General features: G+C 44.4%; 1 protein-coding gene across 1 annotated transcript in view; it reads right to left on the bottom strand.

Annotated features, from left to right (window-relative positions):
• ADAM23 (ADAM metallopeptidase domain 23) overlaps window positions 1-23,285 on the bottom strand; it is a 1,183,145-nt gene that overhangs the window by 468,709 nt on the left and 691,151 nt on the right. The window contains exon 14 of the mRNA XM_030210005.1: window positions 16,762-16,852. Coding sequence (XP_030065865.1) covers window positions 16,762-16,852 — 91 coding nt within the window. The remainder of the gene's footprint in view (window positions 1-16,761; window positions 16,853-23,285) is intronic.

The following is a 23,285-nucleotide window of genomic DNA, read 5'->3' on the forward strand; positions in this document are numbered from 1 at the left end:
AAGGACGGCCAAAGTTCAAGGGGGCGTGTCGGAGGCATAGCGAAGGCGGGACTTGGGCATGCCTAACACTTGGATGTTTTTGACCTAAAATCGAAAAAAACAAGGACGTCCCTGACGAACACTTGGCCGTTTTCACCCGGACCTGTTTTTCTTACGACTAAGGCACAAAAAGGTGCCCGAAATGGCCACATGACCACCGGAGAGAATCGGGGATGACCTCCCATTACTCCCCCAGTGGTCACTAACCCCCTCCCACCCTCAAAAAGCATCTTTAAAAATATGTCGTGCCAGCCTCTATGACAGCCTCAGATATCATACTCAGGTCCATGACAGCGCATGCAGGTCCCTAGAGCAGTTTTAATGGGTAATGTAGTGCACTTCAGACAGGCGGAACCAGGCCCATACCTGCCCTACCTGTTACATTTGTGGAAGGAACAGCGAGCTCTCCAAAACCCACCACAAACCCACTGTACCCATATATAAGTACCCCCCCTTTACCTGTAAGGGCTATGGTAGTGGTGCACAGTTGGGGGTAGTGGGTTTGGGGGGGTTGGGGGGCTCAGTACATAAAGTAAGGGAGCTATGTTCCTGGGAGAAATTTATGAAGTCCACTGCAGTGTCCCTTAAGGTGCCCGGTTGGTGTCCTGGCATGTTAGGGGGACCAGTGCACTACAAATGCTGGCTCCTCCCATGACCAAATGGCTTGCATTAGGATGTTTTTTGTTTCGAAAATTGCCGAAAGTCAGAAACATCCATGTCTAGGGACGACCAAATCTAGGGATGTCCACATTTAAGGATTTGGACTTCTCTGATGGTATTTTTGAAACGAAAGATGAATGTCCATCTTATTTCGAAAATACAGGATTCCCCGTCCCTGGATTTCAACATTTTGCAAGGACGTCCAAATCGCAACTTGGACGTCCCTTTCGAAATTGCCCCTCTATACAACCTACAGTGGCTATCATCCTGCTATGTTCTGAATGAGCTGTAGTTGCTTAAGTCTTGGACCAAATATTGAAAAAGACAGGTATGCTTGTCAACAATGCTGAAACCATATGGGGGAGATTCTATATATGACACCTGGAAAATCCATATGGAAATCATTTTCCCCTAAGCATATGCTACAAGATGTAGGTGCGGTATATAGAATACGTTTAGTTGCTATCCCAGCGACTACAACTACGCGCATCCATTTACACCAACAAAAACGTAGCATAAATCCCTGCGCACAGATTTACACAGTGGACCATATTATAACAATGTGTGTAAATTTGGGAATGCCCAGGAAACGCCCATTTCCCAGCCCATTGAATATGCTTGGATTTAGGTGTGGAACGCTAGATGCGATATATAGAATCTGGCAGTATATGCATAACTTTCCTGGTTACTACACTCTGGCAAGTTATGTAGGAAATGTTAGAAGTTGCCACCTAGTTTTAAGTGCTACAAATATATGCAAATGAAAAGCATCTTAGGCATGTAAATAACATAATAAAATTCTACCTAGCATGAAAGTACATGTGGAAGTTTCATGTCATATACTTTCACTGTGGGTGTGGACTGGGTGGAATTTGGGAGCAGCATGGGCAGGATCTGTACTTAAATGCACAGATTATAAAATTCCTTAATTTATATATGTACATGCAAAGAGTACATGCTAGCATTTATAGAAATCATAGAGATGGCACAAGAAGTAGTGCCTACATGCACACTCATTCTTTTGCCACTATGCTAGTATTTTATCAACTCAGGTAGGCACATACTTGACTTTATAAAACAGGCATAAAATAGCGCATGAAAACATGTGTTAACTCTACCCAACTTTATAAAATTACCCTCCACATAGATAAAAGTTATGCATATACTCAGAGGTGGGGTTTGGGGCGGGCTGAGGAATGTCCAAAAATTTATCTGGAGTGACAAAATTCAGTACTCTCCATAAAACTTATCTATTTAAAAGTCCTATTTATTGAAGTAGAGCAAGATTTTGCAGTTACTATGCATTAATTAACAAAACTAACTGCTTGTTACTGCAAAACCTCTGTATTAGCTGTTTGGGTTATACCCAGTAGTTTCTCATTCAGCTAAACACAGAGGAAAATATCATGTATCACCTGCACTCACATAAGATGCAGTACGCTACACATATTTGGGAGGCCTTATCTGTGCAGAATTACTTGTTAACAGTTAACACACAGTAACTATCTCCATATAAACTGTAAGGTGCAGTCCATGCCCATTCTCCACCTCATTCCAAGTTATCTATTAATGTGTCAGATAACATGTGTTAGCTGTTGCTTTAACAAAGCTTAGTACAAAAGCCCCTGTTGGGGGCAACAAATTAGTAAGCCTAACTCAACTAGATGTGTCAGCATCAACTGCCATATAAATCTATATTCAGTGGTGTTAATTAAAAGGACCGTGTATTTAAATGAAGTAAAACTAAGTGCAGGTGCTCTAATTTATCTAGTGTATGACACCACTGAATATCAAATACCCTTATGTGAAAGATCATGCAAAGAAGAGATTACAAATATGTACACCAAAGAAATCAGGACTTAAGATGAAATTGATGTTGGACTTTTCTTAAATACAGAAGCAGTCAGCTGCTCCATAAAGTGAAGATACGTACCTGTAGCAGGTATTCTCCAAGGACAGCAGGCTGATTGTTCTCACTGATGGGTGTCGCCCACGGCAGCCCTGAGGTCCGGAAATATCCCTAGCAACAAAAGTTTGCTAGAGCCTTCGGTCGCGTGCAGGCGCGCGCACTGTGCATGCACGGCCATCTTCCCGCCCATTGCGCGGGGACATCAGTTAGATCAAAAAGCAAAGATGAAAAGAAGTAAGAACTTCAAAGGGGAGGAGGGCGGGTGTGTGAGAACAATCAGTCTGCTGTCCTCGGAGAATACCTGCTACAGGTATGTATCTTCGCTTTTTCTGAGGACAAGCAAGCTGCTTGTTCTCACTGATGAGGTATCCCTAGCCCCCAATTTCACTCAAAACAACAAAGAAAGGTCAATAGGGCATCGCAACGGCGAGGACATAACAAGGATTGACCTACGAAGAAAACAACTAACTGAGAGTGCAGCCTAGAACAGAACAAAATTGGGCCTAGAGGGCTGGAGTTGGATCCTAAGTCCCAAATAGATCCTGCAGCACTGACTGCCTAAACCGACTGTCGCGTCGGCTATCCTGCTGAAGGCAGTAGTGAGATGTGAATTAGTGGACTGAAGACCACGTCGCAGCCTCGCAAATCGCTTCAATAGTGGCTGACTTCAAGCGGGCCACTGACGCTGCCATGGCTCTAACACTATGAGCCATGACATGACCCTCAAGAGTCAGCCCAGCCTGGGTATAAGTGAAGGAAATGCAATCTGCTAGCCAATTGGAAATGGTGCATTTCCCGACAGACTCCCCTCCTATTGGGATCAAATGATACAAACATTTGGGTGGACTGTCTGAATGGGCTTGTCCGCTCCACATAGAAGGCCATTGCTCTCTTGCAGTCCAATGTGTGCAACTGACGTTCAGCAGGGCGGGTATAAGGTCGGAGAAAAAATGTTGGCAAGACAATTGATTGGTTCAGATGGAACTCCAACACAACCTTCGGCAAGAACTTAGGGTGAGTGCGGAGGACTACTCTGTTGTGATGAAATTTCTTATAGGGAGCATGGGCTACCAAGGCTTGAAGCTCACTGACTCTAAGAGCTGAAGTAACAGGTCAAGTACGTCAGATGGCAGGAATTCAGTGGCTCAAAAGGAGGCCTCATCAGCTGGGTGAGAACGACGTTGAGATCCCATGACACTGTTGGAGGTTTGACAGGGGGCTTTGACAAAAGCAAACCTCTCATGAAGCGAATAACTAAAGGCTGTGCAGAGATAGGCTGACCTTCTACACGTTGATGGTAGGCGCTGATTGCACTAAGATGAACCCTTACGGAGTTGGTTTTGAGACAAGACTCTGATAAGTGTAGAAGGTATTCAAGCAGGGTCCGTGTAGGACAAGAGTGAGGATCTAGGGCCTTACTATCACACCAGACGGCAAACCTCCTCCATTTGAAAGAATAACACCGCTTCGCGGAATCTTTCCTGGAAGCAAGAAAACCCGGGAGACACCTTCGGAGAGACCCAAGGAAGTGAATTCTACGCTCTCGACATCCAGGCCGTGAGAGCCAGAGACTGAAGGTTGTTCTGAGTAATGAGGGTCGAAAAACACTCCAATCTCCACGGTTCTTTGGAGGATAATTCCAGAAGAAGAGGGAACCAAACCTGACACGGCCAGAAGGGAGCAATCAGAATCATGGTTCCTCAGTCTTGCTTGAGTTTCAGCAGAGTCTTCCCCACCAGAGGTATGGGAGGATACACATACAGTGGTGGAAATAAGTATTTGATCCCTTGCTGATTTTGTAAGTTTGCCCACTGACAAAGACATGAGCAGCCCATAATTGAAGGGTAGGTTATTGGTAACAGTGAGAGATAGCACATCACAAATTAAATCCGGAAACTCACATTGTGGAAAGTATATGAATTTATTTGCATTCTGCAGAGGGAAATAAGTATTTAATCCCTCTGGCAAACAAGACCTAATACTTGGTGGCAAAACCCTTGTTGGCAAGCACAGCGGTCAGACGTCTTCTGTAGTTGATGATGAGGTTTGCACACATGTCAGGAGGAATTTTGGTCCACTCCTCTTTGCAGATCATCTCTAAATCATTAAGAGTTCTGGGCTGTCGCTTGGCAACTCGCAGCTTCAGCTCCCTCCATAAGTTTTCAATGGGATTAAGGTCTGGTGACTGGCTAGGCCACTCCATGACCCTAATGTGCTTCTTCCTGAGCCACTCCTTTGTTGCCTTGGCTGTATGTTTTGGGTCATTGTCGTGCTGGAAGACCCAGCCACGACCCATTTTTAAGGCCCTGGCGGAGGGAAGGAGGTTGTCACTCAGAATTGTACGGTACATGGCCCCATCCATTCTCCCATTGATGCGGTGAAGTAGTCCTGTGCCCTTAGCAGAGAAACACCCCCAAAACATAACATTTCCACCTCCATGCTTGACAGTGGGGACGGTGTTCTTTGGGTCATAGGCAGCATTTCTCTTCCTCCAAACACGGCGAGTTGAGTTCATGCCAAAGAGCTCAATTTTTGTCTCATCTGACCACAGCACCTTCTCCCAATCACTCTCGGCATCATCCAGGTGTTCACTGGCAAACTTCAGACGGGCCGTCACATGTGCCTTCCGGAGCAGGGGGACCTTGCGGGCACTGCAGGATTGCAATCCGTTATGTCGTAATGTGTTACCAATGGTTTTCATGGTGACAGTGGTCCCAGCTGCCTTGAGATCATTGACAAGTTCCCCCCTTGTAGTTGTAGGCTGATTTCTAACCTTCCTCATGATCAAGGATACCCCACGAGGTGAGATTTTGCGTGGAGCCCCAGATCTTTGTCGATTGACAGTCATTTTGTACTTCTTCCATTTTCTTACTATGGCACCAACAGTTGTCTCCTTCTCGCCCAGCGTCTTACTGATGGTTTTGTAGCCCATTCCAGCCTTGTGCAGGTGTATGATCTTGTCCCTGACATCCTTAGACAGCTCCTTGCTCTTGGCCATTTTGTAGAGGTTAGAGTCTGACTGATTCACTGAGTCTGTGGACAGGTGTCTTTCATACAGGTGACCATTGCCGACAGCTGTCTGTCATGCAGGTAACGAGTTGATTTGGAGCATCTACCTGGTCTGTAGGGGCCAGATCTCTTACTGGTTGGTGGGGGATCAAATACTTATTTCCCTCTGCAGAATGCAAATAAATTCATATACTTTCCACAATGTGATTTTCCGGATTTAATTTGTGATGTGCTATCTCTCACTGTTACCAATAACCTACCCTTCAATTATGGGCTGCTCATGTCTTTGTCAGTGGGCAAACTTACAAAATCAGCAAGGGATCAAATACTTATTTCCACCACTGTACTACTACTACTATTTAACATTTCTAGAGCGCTACAAAGTGTACGCAGCGCTGTACAAACATAGAAGAAAGACAGTCCCTGCTCAAAGAGCTTACAATCTAATAGACAAAAAGTAAAGCATTTAAATTTAAAATATTTAAGCAGTCAAGCACAAGAGAACAGTCACAGAAGGACTGAAGATGTTGAAGGGTGGTCAGTGTGATTAGGTGTAACTCTGGTTGGAGTAGTGGGAGAAGGTGATAGAAGAATAGAAATGGGTGAGGTAAAAGTAATGAGTGGGTTGATAGGGAGGTTATATAAGACATGTCACTCTAGGGGTGGGTGGGACTAAGTCTAAAGCAGGAGAAGGTATTCTCTGCAGCCTATCTGTGAGATGGAAAATGCTCTCTGAAGCTGCTGCTATAAGTTGTTAGTTTTCTCTCCCTGAAAGAGATCCAAGCCACACCCACGAAGTTCAAACTGTCTTTGGGGAGGGGGAGGGGAGGAAATGGCAGTGCTTGATGAAAAAGAGAGCTCAGTTTGATAGGAGATATACTATAGGATGTCATTCTGAGGCCAGGCTAAGTCTAAAGCAAGAGAAGGTATTCTCTGCAGCCTATCTGTGAGATACATACAGAAGGCCCTTCCCCCAATGCAGGAGAAAGGCATCCGACGCTAGCCTGTCGTGGGCCTGAAGTCTGGAACAGAACTGAGGGACCTTGTGATTGAGCTGAGTGGCAAAAAGAACCACCAAGGGGGTGCCCGAAGCTTGGAAGATCTTGCGCACCACATGCGAGTTGAGCGACCACTCGTGAGGTTGCATAATCCTGCTCAATCTGTCGGCCAGACTGTTGTTTACGCCTGCCAGATACGTGGCCTGGAGAAACATGCCATGACGGTGAGCCCAAAGCCACATCTGGACGGCTTCCTGACACAGGGGGCAAGATCCGGTGCCCCCCTGCTTGTTGATGTAGTACATGGCAAGCTTGTTGTCTGTCTAAATTTGAATCATTTGGTTGGACAGCCGATCTCTGAAAGCCTTTAGAGCGTTCCAGATCACTCGCAACTCCAGGAGATTGATCTGAAGACCTGATTCCTGGAGGGACCAAACTCCCTGAGTGTGAAGCCCATCTACATGTGCTCCCAACCCCAGGAGAGAGGCATCCGTAGTCAGCACTTTTTGTGGCTGAGGAATTTGAAAGGGACGTCCCAAGGTCAAATTGGATCAAATGATCCACCATCGAAGAGAGCTGCGAAACCCGGTGGACAATTGGATCACATCCTCTAGATTCCCGGCAGCTTGGTACCACTGGGAAGCTAGGGTCCACTGAGCTGATCTCATATGAAGGCGGGCCATGGGAGTCACATGAACTGTGGAGGCCATGTGACCTAACAGTCTCAACATCTGCCGAGCTGTAATCTGCTGAGACGCTCTGACCATGGAAACAACAGACAGAAGGTTGTCCGCTCTTGTAACATAGTAACATAGTAGATGACGGCAGAAAAAGACCTGCACGGTCCATCCAGTCTGCCCAACAAGATAACTCATATGTGCTACTTTTTGTGTATAGCCTACTTTGATTTGTACCTGTGCTCTTCAGGGCACAGACCGTATAAGTCTGCCCAGCACTATCCCCGCCTCCCAACCACCGGCTCTGGCACAGACCGTATAAGTCTACCCAGCACTATCCCTGCCTCCCAAACACCAGCCCCGCCTCCCGCCACCGGCTCTGGCACAGACCGTATAAGTCTGCCCAGCACTATCCCTGCCTCCCAACCACCAGTCCCGTCTCCCACCACCGGCTCTGGCACAGACCGTATAAGTCTGCCCAGCACTATCCGTGCCTCCCACCACCGGCTCTGGCACAGACCATATGTCTGCCCAGCACTATCCCCGCCTCCCAACCACCAGTCCCGTCTCCCACCACCGGCTCTGGCACAGACCATATAAGTCTGCCCAGCACTATCCCTGCCTCTCAACAACCAGCCATGCCTCCCACCACCGGCTCTGCCACCCGATCTCGACTAAGCTCCTGAGGATTCCTTCCTTCTGCATAGGATTCCTTAATGCTTATCCCACGCAAGTTTGAATTCCGTAACAGTTTTCATTTCCACCACCTCCCGCGGGAGGGCATTCCAAGCATCCACTGCTCTTTCCGTGAAAAAATACTTCCTGACATTTTCTTGAGTCTGCCCCCCTTCAATCTCATTTCATGTTCTCTCGTTCTACCACCTTCACATCTCCGGAAAAGGTTAGTTTGCGGATTAATACCTTTCAAATATTTGAACGTCTGTATCATATCACCCCTGTTTCTCCTTTCCTCCAGAGTATACATGTTTAGTTCAGCAAGTCTCTCCTCATACGTCTTGTAACGCAAATCCCATACCATTCTTGTAGCTTTTCTTTGCACCGCTTCAATTCTTTTTACATCCTTAGCAAGATACGGCCTCCAAAACTGAACACAACACTCCAGGTGGGGCCTCACCAACGACTTATACAGGGGCATCAACACCCCCTTTCTTCTGCTGGTCACACCTCTCTCTATACAGCCTAACAACCTACTAGCTATGGTCACCGCCTTGTCACACTGTTTCGTCGCCTTCAAATCTTCAGATACTATCACCCCAAGATCTCTCTCCCCATCCATACCTATCAGACTCTATCAGACTCTCCCCGTCTAACACATACGTCTCCCGTGGATTTCTATTCCCTAAGTGCATCACTTTGCATTTCTTCGCATTGAATTTTAATTGCCAAACCTTAGACCATTCTTCTAGCTTCCTCAGATCCTTCTTCATGTTTTCCACTCCCTCCCGGGTGTCCACTCCGTTACAGATCTTAGTATCATCCGCAAATAGGCAAACTTTAACTTCTAACTCTTCGGCAATGTCACTCACAAATATATTGAACAGAATCGGCCCCAGCACCGATCCCTGAGGCACTCCACTACTCACCTTTCCCTCCTCCGAGCGAATTCCATTCACCACCACCCTCTGGCGTCTGTCCGTCAACCAGTTCCTAATCCAGTTCACCACTTCGGGTCCTATCTTCAGCCCATCCAGTTTATTTAAGAGCCTCCTGTGGGGAACCGTGTCAAAAGCTTTGCTGAAATCTAAGTACATTACGTCCATAGCTCGTCCCTGATTCAATTCTCCTGTCACCCAATTAAAGAACTCAATGAGAATCGTTTGGCACGATTTCCCTTTGGTAAAACCATGTTGTCTCGGATCTTGCAACTTATTGGCTTCTAGGAAATTCACTATCCTTTCCTTCAGCATCGCTTCCATTACATTTCCAATAAACGAAGTGAGGCTTACCAGCCTGTAGTTTCCAGCTTCTTCCCTATCACCACTTTTGTGAAGAGGGATCACATCCGCCGTTCTCCAATCCCTCGGGACCTTTCCCGTCTGCAAGGATATATTAAACAAATCTTTAAGAGGACCCGCCAAAACCTCTCTGAGCTCCCTCAATATCCTGGGGTGGATCCCGTCCGGTCCCATGGCTTTGTACACCTTTAGTTTTTCAAATTGTTGATACACACTCTTCCGTGAATGGTGCTCTATCCACTTCATTCTCATTTGTACTTTTTCCAGTCCATCGCGGTCCTTCTCCAGGATTTTCTTCTGTGAAAACAGAACAAAAGTATCTATTTAGCAAATTTTTTCTTCATCATTTTCCGCATAGCGGTTCGCAGTATCTTTTAGTCTCACAATTCCCTTTTTAGTCATTCTCCTTTCACTAATATACCTGAAGAAATTTTTGTCACCCCTCCTTACATTTCTAGCCATTTCTTCTTCTGCTTACGCTTTCGCCAGACGTATCTCTCTCTTGGCTTCTTTCAGTTTCATCCGGTATTCCTCACCGTGTTCCTTTTCTTGAGTTTTTCTATATTTCAGGAACGCCAACTCTTTAACCTTTATTTTTTCAACCACTTGCTTGGAGAACCATATCGGTTTCCTTTTTCTCTTGCTTTTATTTACTTTCCTTACATAAAGGTTCATGGCCCTATTTATAGCTTCTTTCAGCCTGGACCACTGTCCTTCCACTTCTTGTACTTCCTCCCAGCCCATCATCTCCTTCCTCAGGTATTCCCCATTTTTCTAAAGTCAGCAAGCTTGAAATCCAGGACTTTGAGTTTTGAGTGGCTGTTCTCCACTTTAGCTGTTATATCAAACCAAACTGTTTGATGGTCACTGCTGCCCAGGTGGGCACCAACTCGGATATTTGACACGCTACCCCATTTGTGAGCACCAGATCCAGAGTTGCTCCCTCCCTCGTGGGTTCCGGCACCATTTGTCTGAGCAAAACACTTTGGAAAGCATCCACGATCCCTCTACTTCTTTCCGATTTCGCAGACGGAACCTTCCAATCTACATCTGGCAGATTGAAATCTCCCAGCAACAGCACCTCTCTCTTGTTTCCCAACTTTTGAATATCTGCAATCAGGTCTTTATCTAATTCCTCCAATTGTGTCGGAGGTCTGTAGACAACACGCACGTGGACAGAGGTTCTATCATCTCTTTTTAAGGTGATCCATATCGCTTCTTCCTTTCCCCAGGTCCCTGTCATTTCGGTCGCCGTGATATCATTTCTCACATATAGAGCTACTCCTCCACCTTTACGACCCTCTCTATCCTTCCTAAATAGATTATAGCCTGGTATGTTTGCATCCCCTTCATAGGAACCATTTAGCCACGTCTCCGTGATCGCAACAATGTCTAAGTCTGCCTCCAACATCAGGGCTTGAAGGTCATGAACTTTATTGCTTAGACTGCAAGTATTTGTGGCCATCGCTTTCCATGTATATTTCCTGGTATGTGCTTCAACATTTGTGATTTGGGGTTGTTTTTTTCTCTTTGGGTACCTTCATATTCTTTTGTTCCAACTTCATTGCTTTCTCTTCTGCCTCAGTTCTATTTTCAGGATCATCACCATGTTGTAATGGAGGAAAAGAATTCTGTAGGGGCAACACTTGTGAGGGCGGATGGTTTTGTGTCACATGACGAAGTCTGCCTGAACCTACTGTGAACCTTCTATTCTTAGGTAATTTTATTGTTTGAGGCAGTGGTGAGAAGATGGTATGATTCTGTGCAGTCTTAGAAGTTGCTTTAAGTGCATTCAATTCCTGCTTTACTTTACTGAGCTCCTGTTTTAAACTAGATAGCTGAAGACAGATAGGACAAGACTTAAGTCTCCAGATAATTGGCCTTGAAACTAAAGCACCACAATTATTACAGAGAATAAAAGTCATCCTGATTGGTTGAAATGGGTATGAATAGGTGTACTATGTTGGGGTGAACAGTCTAAGATTGCCTGTGTATGAGTGATGAGTAAAGTTAATGAGTTTTGGCTTGTCTATAAATGAGTGGAAAACCCTGGGGTGGGACTATAAGTCCCAGTGTGTCAGCTAAGTGCTGTTTGAAAGTTCTCTAGTATGGCCAGAATGGTCAAGTCTGCTCAAGGAATTTTCAGTTCAAGATTAAACTTTCAAATTCCCCTGGAATATAACTTTCCTTTTGTAAATAAATTTAAATATTCCCAATAAATTAAAGCAGTTTCATCAATGTAAAAAGCAACTTTCTAACCACAATGCAGTTTGAAAAGCCTCTCCTCTATCAGAGCTAGGCAGAAAAGGAAAGAGGGTTCACAAAACAAATTAATTAAGCAATAATCAATAAATTAAATAAGCATTAAATTAAAGAAAATATCAGGTATCTAAACCTCTAGCCAAAATGTTGAGAAATTAAAATAAAATAATCAGAATGTACTTAGCAGAATCAAGAAATGTATTAAGTTATGTCCAATAAAAAAGGTATCATCTTATTTTCTTTTCCATGTTTTATTTTGTTTGATTTCTATTGATAACCAGTTCAAGATTAAACTTTCAAATTCCCCTGGAACATAACTTGTGTCCGGAAGAAAGGCATGAGCCATCATTGAGTCCAGCAGAGCCCCTATGAATTCTAGTTTTTGAACTGGAAGGAGATGGGACTTTGGGTAGTTTAAAACAAACCCTAGTAGTTCCAGAAGCTGAATAGTCATCTGCATGGACTGTAGAGCTCCTGCCTCTGAGGTGCTCTTCACCAGCCAATCGTCGAGATAAGGGAACACATGCACCCCCAGTCTGCACAGTGACGCTGCGACCACCGCCAGGCACTTTGTAAAGACCCGAGGTGCAGAGGCCAGACCAAAAGGCAGCACACAATACTGGAAGTGCTGCATTCTGAGACGGAACCGAAGATACTTCCTGTGGGCTGGAAGTATCGGGATGTGAGTGTAAGCATCCTTTAAGTCTAGTGAGCACAGCCAATCGTCTTTCTGAATCATGGGAAGAAGGGTGCCCAGGGAAAGCATCCTGAACTTTTCTCGGACCAGGAATTTAGTCCCTTAGTCTAGGATGGGACGCATCCCCCGTTTTCTTTTGCACAAGGAAGTACCTGGAATAGAATCCCAGCCCCCAGTGGTCTGCGGACAGCCATAACCTGCACTTCCGACGTCGATGCTTGCTCCGGTGCCGAGATCGACACCGCCGAACTCAACGCCTATTAAGTCTTTTGCGTTCTTCGGCGTATTCTACAGAATAGACCTCCCTGGCAAAAGAAGGAAGAAACACAGTCTGATTGACATGAAAAGGAGATACAATCTTTGGCAACTGTCTGTATGGAAACTCCAGTCAGAAAAGCGGAGAAAGGGATGCATGTAAGAGGCAGCTTGAAGCTCTGAAACTCTTTGTGCCAACAAAATGGCAACTAGAAATACTGCCTTTGAAGTAAGATCTTTGATAGTTGCTTAATGAAGGGGCTCAAAGGGGGCTGACTGAAGAGTCTTAAGAACCACTTGAAGACTTCACTGCGGACAAATATTGCACAGATGAGTGACTCCCTTGAGCAATCACACTATATTAGGGTGAGCAGTCAATGAGGCATTCTGTATCTTGCCAACCAAGAAAAAAAGATCTGAAATACCAATCAAAATAGAAATTATTTAAAATGCACACTGATGTACTAATGGAGAATTACAGAAATTATTTAATTTACTTATTATCCTTATATTTACTTGTCTTATATCATTTCTCACAAAAAATAAGGAGGAAAAGACCTCATAAATGACTGTGATCAATGACATTAAGGCTCAGATTTAAGTATAGCCATGTGACATTGTATACGGTCAGACTATAATCATAGGTCAAAAAACCTCCAACCTCCAAAAATGTTCAATAGTTACATAAACATCAAAACTTTAATATACATGAACATAAACTATCAAACATATAATATGCCAAAAGTAACAAAAATAAAGAGTGTGCTTAGCTAAAGATGCTGAATTGTACTCTATAGACGCTAGTTTGTTCTGTATCTTGCCTCCATGACATGACAGTGCTGCCACTTGGACCATGAGCAAATTGAGAGCCAAGCCTTTTTTGAATCCCTCTGGAAGGAAGGATAAAATTTAAGACAAGGAAGCATGAAATGGATAAACACCATTCAGTGCAGACCAACTCTCAAAAGTTTTCCACAATCTAGCATAATAAGAAATGAGCCTCTTTCGGGCTTGCAGCTAGGTAGTAACATCATCATCTGCTTAGCCCTCCTGCCTCAATTGTGCTCTCTCAAGAGCCAGGCTGTAAGACCAAAGAGGGAGGGATCCTCCATAAGTACTGGACCTTGGTGCAATAAGCTCGTCTGTGGAGGAAGATTTTAAGACAGATGAGATCCGCAGACCAAGGACGTCTGGGCCACAATGTCGCTACATGAATGACCTTCCCAGGATGATGTGCAAATCCTATGCAACATCCTTCCCACGAGAGGCCATGGAGGAAACACGTAAAGGAGGCTGTCTGATGGCCAAGGCTGTACCAGTGCATCCATTTCTAGGGAGTCTTTCCTCCTGAAGTGGCTGTAGAATCTGTGTACTTGAGCATTGAGTCTGGATGCCATGAGGTCTAGAATTGGAATGCCCCACTGTGTGCAAATGAGATGAAATGCAGTCTTGACAGTTGACATTCTCCTGGGTACACTCTGCTCAGGAAATCTGCTTGTGAATTCAGTGAACCCGCTATAAGAGATGCTGAAATCATTGGAATGTTCAATTCTGCTCACTGAAAAAGAAGACGCGCTTCCTGGGCTACAGGTACACTTTTTGTTCCTCCTTGTCTGCTGATGCAAGACAAAGCTGTGACATTGTCTGAGAGCATGCACACCGGCCTCCTGTAAAGAAGAGGTGCAAAGGCTAGTAGAGCTTTTCCGACAGCTCAAAGTTCCAATCTGTTGATGGACTAGGAAGCCTCCACTCTCAACCAGCAGCCTTGTGCAGAGTGGTGGAGATAATGGGCTCCCCATTCAAAAAGGCTGGCTGGCATTGCAGGTGGGAACACACCAACTGGGAGTCTGTAAGAGCAACCCCACCTGAATGTGAATGGGGAGAAGCCATCAAGTCAGACTCGATCTGGCTTGAGGCATCCACAGTACCAGCTGGTCATGTCCCCAAGACCGTAGACCACTGGCTCAACAGGGACAATTATAGGGGCTGCATATGGAGCTTCGCCCAAGGCAGAACATCCAAAGTTGCCACCATAGAACTGAGAATCTGAGCATAATCACACGCCAGTGGCAGGAAAAAGAGAGAAGCCTGAGAATTTGCTGTTTGAGCTTAAGCTGACAATGTTGAGACAGGAAAACTTTCCCCACCTGGGTACTGAAGCACACTCCCAGAAACTTCATGGTTTGGGTGGGAGTGAAGTAACTTGCTGTAATTCATCACTCAACCCAGTGCAGAAACAAGAGATAGGACTGTTTGTGTACCGCAAAGGGTCTCTTGTTAAGAAGGCGCCCGAATTAGCAAATCGTACAAGTAATGATGTACCTGGATCCCCTGCTGGTGAAGAAAGCCTGCCACCACCACCATAACTTTTGAAAATGTGTGAGGTGCAGTGGCGAGGCGAAAAGGCATGGCTTTGAATTGAAAATGATCTCCCAGGATCGAAAACAATCTCATAGGATCGCAACCCAGAGGAATTTCCTGAGAGGAGGCCAAACTGGGGTATGAAAACAAACCTCCTTAAGGCCCAATGAAGTGAGAAACTCGCCTGGATGGACCGAGGCTATGACAGAACAAAGAATCTCCATGCAGAAGTGTAGCACTCAAGAGACTTGTTCATCCCTCTGAGATCCAGAACCTATCCAAAAAAAGTCTTCTTTCTTTAGAATGACAAAAATAGATGGAATATCGACCCGTGCCCCTCTCTTCTGAAGGAATGGGCTGAATGGCCCCCAATTGCTTTAGAGAGGCTAAGGTAGTTAATACTGCCTGACTCTCTGCAGAGCTGCTGCCGCAAGGGGACAGCATGAAAAGATCTGCGAGTGGCTTTGAAAATTCTAGTTTGTAGCCATGGAGAATGATATCGAGGACCCATTAGTCTGCAGTAGTGGTGGTCCATTCCTTGTGAAAGCAGGAAAGACGCCCACCTATGTCTACGTACAAGGAGTGAACCTTGACCCCATCAATGCGAGAGCTACAAAGAGGGAGAAGTTCTTGAAGAAGTGGAAAAGGGCTTCTTGCCTCCTGTAAAGGAAAACTGAGTCTGAGGAAAGTGAGGTTTTTGAGCACTAGGCTTCCTGGGTCTATACCTCTGCGCTTCTTGAAAATGAGACTTAGCCCCCAATAGGAAACAGACGAGTTTTAGATGTCACATTAGTGGCCCAATGCCTCAAACATAGCAAGTGTCGCACTGAAACAGCCAAGGCCATACCCTTAGCTGACGCACAGAGAATATCATAAAGAGCATCTGACAAATAGGACGACCCCGCCTCTAGGGTAGGGAGAATGTCTGGAGAACTAGGTTGACACCTGAGGTACAGAACATTCTCAACCCCAAACTCAACTGAACCTACAAGAAGGACAGGAGGCCACACAGAAGTTACCACAGCACACAGGAGCTGCTATTCCACCTGCTAGAAACAGAGAATACTGGCTTGGTTGCTAAGTGCAGGACCTTATGAGGCACAACTCATTAAAGTTCTCTATCTCCATCTGCTGGCAAATGGTCACAACCCATTTGTCTGGACTGATCCTTGGGATGTAATGGAAGTAGTCATTATGTTGAAAACAGACAGTTTACTCAGTGAATTTCCTCATATATGGAAGGTTACAAATTGGCCTTATATTCCCATTTTAACCATTTTATATGATAATGGCAGCATGATACCCCATGGGAGCTACGCATATATCTCACTTTATTTTTTGTCCATTATTTTTTTTCTTTGACCCCTCACCCCATATGACATGCTTTGGTAGCACTGAGAACCTGTGCCAGCCTCAAGCGATAGTAGGACACCTTTAGGACAATCCCTCGGAGCAGCTCTTTGTGACAGACAGAGTTGCCAACTAACATCAGTTGTCTTCCTTCCCTCCTAGAGAGCAAGGGTGACTGGTTGCCTTTAAAGTGTACATGACCTTGGTCAGCCTTGCTGCATAGCAGGCTCAATCCCAGTATAATGCAAGACACTGCTAACATCTCTACTTTTCTACTGAAATTTTGAAGAACATCCTAAACTCCTTATTCAAAGGCTTAATCAAACAGCTATGCTTTTAAAAGCTTTCTGCACTGTGCTAGATTTTTCAGAGCCTTAAGAGTCTGCATGAGAGAGTTCTGTGGTGTTGGCCTAATACACATAAAAGCTTTTTGTGCACATCTATTAACTACAGTGGGAAGTAACTATAGCTGTTGTGAAGATGCAGTGATCTTTGTCAAATACAAGAAAGAAAATGCAAGAATAAAATACAATTAGACAGGTGGGCAACAAAACAAAATTGTACATACTTGGTTTTTTAGATGCTGGCTCCCACTGAATGCCAAGGTTCTGAGCAAGACTCTGTGACAACCCTTGTGCCATTGCCCATGGAAGACCATACTGTTGCCAAAGTTGAGGAAATCACCAGTGATAGCACATGAAACAGACACAAAGCTAGTTATGATTCACATTACAATACTTTGTTCATACACTATTTAATATCTTGTACTAAGAAAAAGAACAGTATCATGGGTTACAATATCATTCCACTAGATACTCTCCTGCAACATCTAGGCAAGAAAAGGCAGTAGCAAAGGTTCCAAGGCCCTCCAACATTATTGCAAACTCCTGGCACATACGTATTCAAGGAATGTCATAGTATTTATATGGATCTTGAGCTAAAAGGAGATGCTTTCACAGGTTCAAGGTTATATGTGATTGCTATAATGATAAAGTTGTGTACATTTTTCCTCAGTGCTTTCAAGAATTTTTATGATGTTCAGTAGTTATTTAATAGGGTCTTTTTTTTTTTTTTTTTTAATATTCTGGCATTTGATAAATCTGTTATATTGCCAGGATTTCTAAAATTTCTTCAGGCTAGGATAAAATGGATTCAGTATGCACTCCAGCCTTCTTCCCTCTTAGCCCCAATAATCTGTAAGGTTTTTTGGGGCAATGTTGAGTTCATTGTTCTTTAGCTAATGCACTCCCTCTCCGTTTCACACCACCACATTGAAACCCTCTTATTTGCCTCCATAGCATATTCCTTCTTTTCTCCTAACACACCCAGCTATTCCCTCCTCCTATTTAACATTCCTCCTGCATCTATTTCTATTCCCTCTCCCCTTCCTCCACACTATCTCTATTCTCCTTCTTCCCTTTAACTGTCACTCTCCTATCCCTTCTCTATTCCCTCCTACAGCCCTCTCACTCCTCTTCTCCTTACCCCTCACACTCTTACCTTTCACTTTCTAGTTTTATATATTCTATAGAGACATTGAATTAAATAAAACATTTTTAAAAAATTAAAGCAGGAATTGTAAACAATATGCTTCCTGAATAAAAGCAGGAGAGGAGTGTGGTAGCCGTGTTAGTCCACTCTTAAGGTTATCAATAGAAATCAAACAAAATAAAACATGGAAAAGAAAATAAGATGATACCTTTTTTATTGGACATAACTTAATACATTTCTTGATTAGCTTTCGAAGGTCGCCCTTCTTCCTCAGATCGGAAATAAGCAAATGTGCTAGCTGACAGTGTATATAAGTGAAAACATTCAAGCATTACTATGACAGTCTGACAGGGTGATTGGTAATTAGTAATGCTTGAATGTTTTCACTTATATACACTGTCAGCTAGCACATTTGCTTATTTCCGATCTGAGGAAGAAGGGCGACCTTCGAAAGCTAATCAAGAAATGTATTAAGTTATGTCCAATAAAAAAGGTGGTATCTTATTTTCTTTTCCATGGATAAAAGCAGAAAGCATGTAGAATTAAAAGTCTAAAACAAGGCAAAGCTTGGAGATTCAATTGCTTACAGCAGTGTTCTTCAAAGCAAGGCCCAGAGGCCAATAGCGCCCATGGAGACCTCTGGGGTGGACCTCATCATCATTCTGTTTTTTTTCTGCTATTCTCTGCCTCTCCTCCCAAGCTCATGGCAGAAAGGGGGGAGTGGATAAGCAGAAGAGCCACATGCTTGAAGGACAAGGCATTTCTCTATAGACAAAGACAATGTATTTGGAAATGCCCCCCTTCTTGAGGAAACACATAATAAAAAGCTTGCAGGCAGGCTGGTGGGATGGATATCATTAACATACACTGATCAGCAGTGTCAAGATCTCACGTGGAAGATATTTGGCAGTTCTCCTTCAGCTCATCTGGATCCAAAGTGGCCTTGACTTAAAAATTAGAGAAGACCACTCGCTTACAGCAAGGGTTAAACTCTATTTAATACTATAGTCTTAAGGGGTAAATGTTTAGTAGCTTTCCTAAATGCAAACTGTGTGATATTTTAAGCACAGACAAAACATCAGCTTCTCAAACACAAGGAACCCACATACATCATGTTTAAATACACATGTTTCCAAACATCATCATAAGATTATATTGGTCAAGGGCATGCTAGGACTGCACATTCTTTTAAAAATGTAAAGTTAGATATATAGATTCATTACACATCCTCAGAATGCACCTCCCTCCCATCCAATGCCTCTTGATTATATGCAACCTTTGCACGTTTGGGGGATAGCTGAAAATCCATATAATCACAATCATGCATGTTTTATTTTATACATACAGATCTCAATTAAATTTTGGAAAATATACCCCTAAGTACACAAAAACCTGTGAACTACAACAAAAAATGAGAACTGGTCCAGAATCTATAAATAAGATCATACTGCAAGGCAATTATTTATAGTGAAAAGAACAGAAGTGGGGGGAAATGCAGATTCAATTCAAGCCCTAGAACCAGTGGGGGTTGTGGAGATGAGGATTTTGTCAGAATTTAAGAAAACATGGGTCAGGCATGTGGGATCCCTTAGGAAAGGAGAGTTAGTGGTTACTGAGAATGGGCAGACTGGATGGGCCACTAGGCCCTTATCTGCTGTACATTTTTATGTTTCTTCTATAAAGATAACATGGGAAGTTATCCAAATATTGAAAAGTGAGATGTGAGAACTTCATAATTTGAAACTGCTAATTCGTCCATTTGGAAGCCTTCATATAGTCTATGCCCCAAATGTGTGTTAATAGGCCATTTCCCCTACAGGCAGCTATGCAAAGGATTCCAGTGTAAAACTAAATGTCATGAATTATGTTTGAACAAAGGCTGCTACAAAAATCTTTTTTTTTCCTCAACCATGGACAGCCGAGTAGAGACCTGCATGGAAATGGGGTTTGTGGGAATCCATTCTGGGGCTGTGGGACTACCATGGGGACGGAAAAAGTCCTGCAGGGTTCCCATGGGGACAGAAGCACTTCCTGCGGGGTTCCCATGGAAGTGTAAGCTGAACCTGAGCCAGCCTCTCACCTACCAAATACAAAGTTCTTTGAGTGCTGCCTCCTTCTCCTCCTTGCTTTAACAGTGCAGATGCGGAAAGTCTACCATTCACTCTCTGCTCCCGGGATGATGCGCAGGCCTCAGCTCTGACACTACCAGCATGTGCATGTGGCGACCTCTCAGCACACAGTGCCAGTGAATCAGAGATGAGTCTTCCATGTGTGTGCCAGAGCGTTCCAAGATTCAACTTCCATTCCTTCATTCCTTGCGTGCAGTGCTATGGCTCAAACCCAAAAAGAGACTTACAGGCAGATGATCAAAAGCAAACGCCGGCGCTAGAGGCTGTTAGCGCCATACTAGTGCTGGCGTTTGCTACCTCCCCATGATCAGAGCCCTCAAGCGTGTGAAACAATGCGCTCGAGGGCTCTTAGCGCAAGTAGCCTGCAAATGCATGATAATCAGTGCTTAACGCATTCATCCCCAATGATCAGCGTCCAGCGCTCCAAAGATTGGGTTGCTGGCTGCGACAAACCCTACGCCAGCTTTGAGCTGGCGTTAGGGTTTACAGATCATTGGGGAGGAATGGTGAGCCCTCTCCAGCATGCATTTGCATGCTGGCAGGCCCCCATTCCCCCCTACAGCAAACCTGCCAGCGAGAGCAGTTGAGGACGTCCAAAATTTGGCCATTTCTGTGAAGGGGCAGTTGAGGATGTCCACATTTTGGACATTTCGGCAATGGGCAGTTAAGGACATCCAAAATTGGATGTTTCTATGAGAAAGACGTCTTTCTCATGGAACATCCAATTTTGGACGTCCTTAACTGCCCATTGCAGAAACGGCCAAATTTTGGACATCCTCAACTGCCCCGATGCTATACCTCCGACACCCCCTTGAAATTTGGCCATCCCTGCAACAGGGCAGTTGAGGACATCCATCTTCCGATTTAAAGATGGATGTCCTTCTCTTTTCATTGGTCTCCAGCCCAGACCTGTCAAACAAGTGCGGGAGGATTGTGCTGAGCGCATGCTCAGACACAATTCTCCTGCACTTCTACCCTATAATCAGAGATAATTGCGCTGCTTAAATTTGCATGCATTATCTCTGATCATAGGTCTAATAGCACCCTGCGCTGTTCCAGCGCTATTTTAGAGCGCTGTTTGGAACAGCGTGGGGCTTTTGATCATCTGCCTGTGAGAGAGCCAACTGGAATTTTTTTAGGTATCATTAAATTTCTTGCAGGTACAGTTTAAATTCTTGCAGGGACAGGTTAAATTCATGTGGGCACGGGTAAGATTCTAGTGGGGATGGGTTAGATTTCTATCCCATGCAACTCTCTACAGCTAAGTCAAAATTCTCTTTGCAGAATATGGTAATTGTCATTGGTGGAGATTATCTAGTGACAGTGGTCAGTTCAATTATCTAGTGACAAGTAGTCAGTTCATCATAAGAACCACTAATTAAACATATTGATGAAACTATCTAATCAGTTTACCAGAACAAGCATTTGATTTAGTACATAAGTACATAAGTACATAAGTAGTGCCATACTGGGAAAGACCAAAGGTCCATCTAGCCCAGCATCCTGTCACCGACAGTGGCCAATCCAGGTCAAGGGCACCTGGCACGCTCCCCAAACGTAAAAACATTCCAGACAAGTTATACCTAAAAATGCGGAATTTTTCCAAGTCCATTTAATAGCGGTCTATGGACTTGTCCTTTAGGAATCTATCTAACCCCTTTTTAAACTCCGTCAAGCTAACCGCCCGTACCACGTTCTCCGGCAACGAATTCCAGAGTCTAATTACACGTTGGGTGAAGAAAAATTTTCTCCGATTCGTTTTAAATTTACCACACTGTAGCTTCAACTCATGCCCTCTAGTCCTAGTATTTTTGGATAGCGTGAACAGTCGCTTCACATCCACCCGATCCATTCCATTCATTATTTTATACACTTCTATCATATCTCCCCTCAGCCGTCTCTTCTCCAAGCTGAAAAGCCCTAGCCTTCTCAGCCTCTCTTCATAGGAAAGTCGTCCCATCCCCACTATCATTTTCGTCGCCCTTCGCTGTACCTTTTCCAATTCTACTATATCTTTTTTGAGATACGGAGACCAGTACTGAACACAATACTCCAGGTGCGGTCGCACCATGGAGCGATACAACGGCATTATAACATCCGCACACCTGGACTCCATACCCTTCCTAATAACACCCAACATTCTATTCGCTTTCCTAGCCGCAGCAGCACACTGAGCAGAAGGTTTCAGCGTATCATCGACGACAACACCCAGATCCCTTTCTTGATCCGTAACTCCTAACGCGGAACCTTGCAAGACGTAGCTATAATTCGGGTTCCTCTTACCCACATGCATCACTTTGCACTTGTCAACATTGAACTTCATCTGCCACTTGCACGCCCATTCTCCCAGTCTCGCAAGGTCCTCCTGTCATCGTTCACATTCCTCCTGCGACTTGACGACCCTGAATAATTTTGTGTCATCGGCGAATTTAATTACCTCACTAGTTATTCCCATCTCTAGGTCATTTATAAATACATTAAAAAGCAACGGACCCAGCACAGACCCCTGCGGGACCCCACTAACTACCCTCCTCCACTGAGAATACTGGCCACGCAATCCTACTCTCTGCTTCCTATCTTTCAACCAGTTCTTAATCCATAATAATACCCTACCTCCGATTCCATGACTCTGCAATTTCTTCAGGAGTCTTTCGTGCGGCACTTTGTCAAACGCCTTCTGAAAATCCAGATATACAATATCAACCGGCTCCCCATTGTCCACATGTTTGCTTACCCCCTCAAAAAAATGCATTAGATTGGTGAGGCAAGACTTCCCTTCACTAAATCCGTGCTGACTTTGTCTCATCAGTCCATGTTTTTGTATATGCTCTGCAATTTTATTCTTAATAATAGCCTCCACCATCTTGCCCGGCACCGACGTCAGACTCACCGGTCTATAATTTCCCGGATCTCCTCTGGAACCTTTCTTAAAAATCGGAGTAACATTGGCTACCCTCCAGTCTTCCGGTACTACACTCGATTTTAGGGACAGATTGCATATTTCTAACAGTAGCTCCGCAAGTTCATTTTTTAGTTCTATTAATACTCTGGGATGAATACCATCAGGTCCCGGTGATTTACTACTCTTCAGCTTGCTGAACTGACCCATTACATCCTCCAAGGTTACAGAGAATTTGTTTAGTTTCTCCGACTCCCCCGCTTCAAATATTCTTTCCGGCACCGGTGTCCCCCCCAAATCCTCCTCGGTGAAGACCGAAGCAAAGAATTCATTTAATTTCTCCGCTACGGCTTTGTCCTCCTTGATCGCCCCTTTAACACCATTTTCGTCCAGCGGCCCAACCGACTCTTTGGCCGGTTTCCTGCTTTTAATGTATCTAAAAAAATTTTTACTATGTATTTTTGCTTCCAACGCTAATTTCTTCTCAAAGTCCTTTTTTGCCCTCCTTATCTCCGCTTTGCATTTGGCTTGGCATTCCTTATGATCTATCCTGTTACTTTCAGTTGGTTCTCT

Source organism: Microcaecilia unicolor, chromosome 7 (genome assembly GCF_901765095.1).
Source record: "Microcaecilia unicolor chromosome 7, aMicUni1.1, whole genome shotgun sequence".
In the NCBI taxonomy this organism is placed as follows: Eukaryota; Metazoa; Chordata; class Amphibia; order Gymnophiona; family Siphonopidae; genus Microcaecilia; species Microcaecilia unicolor.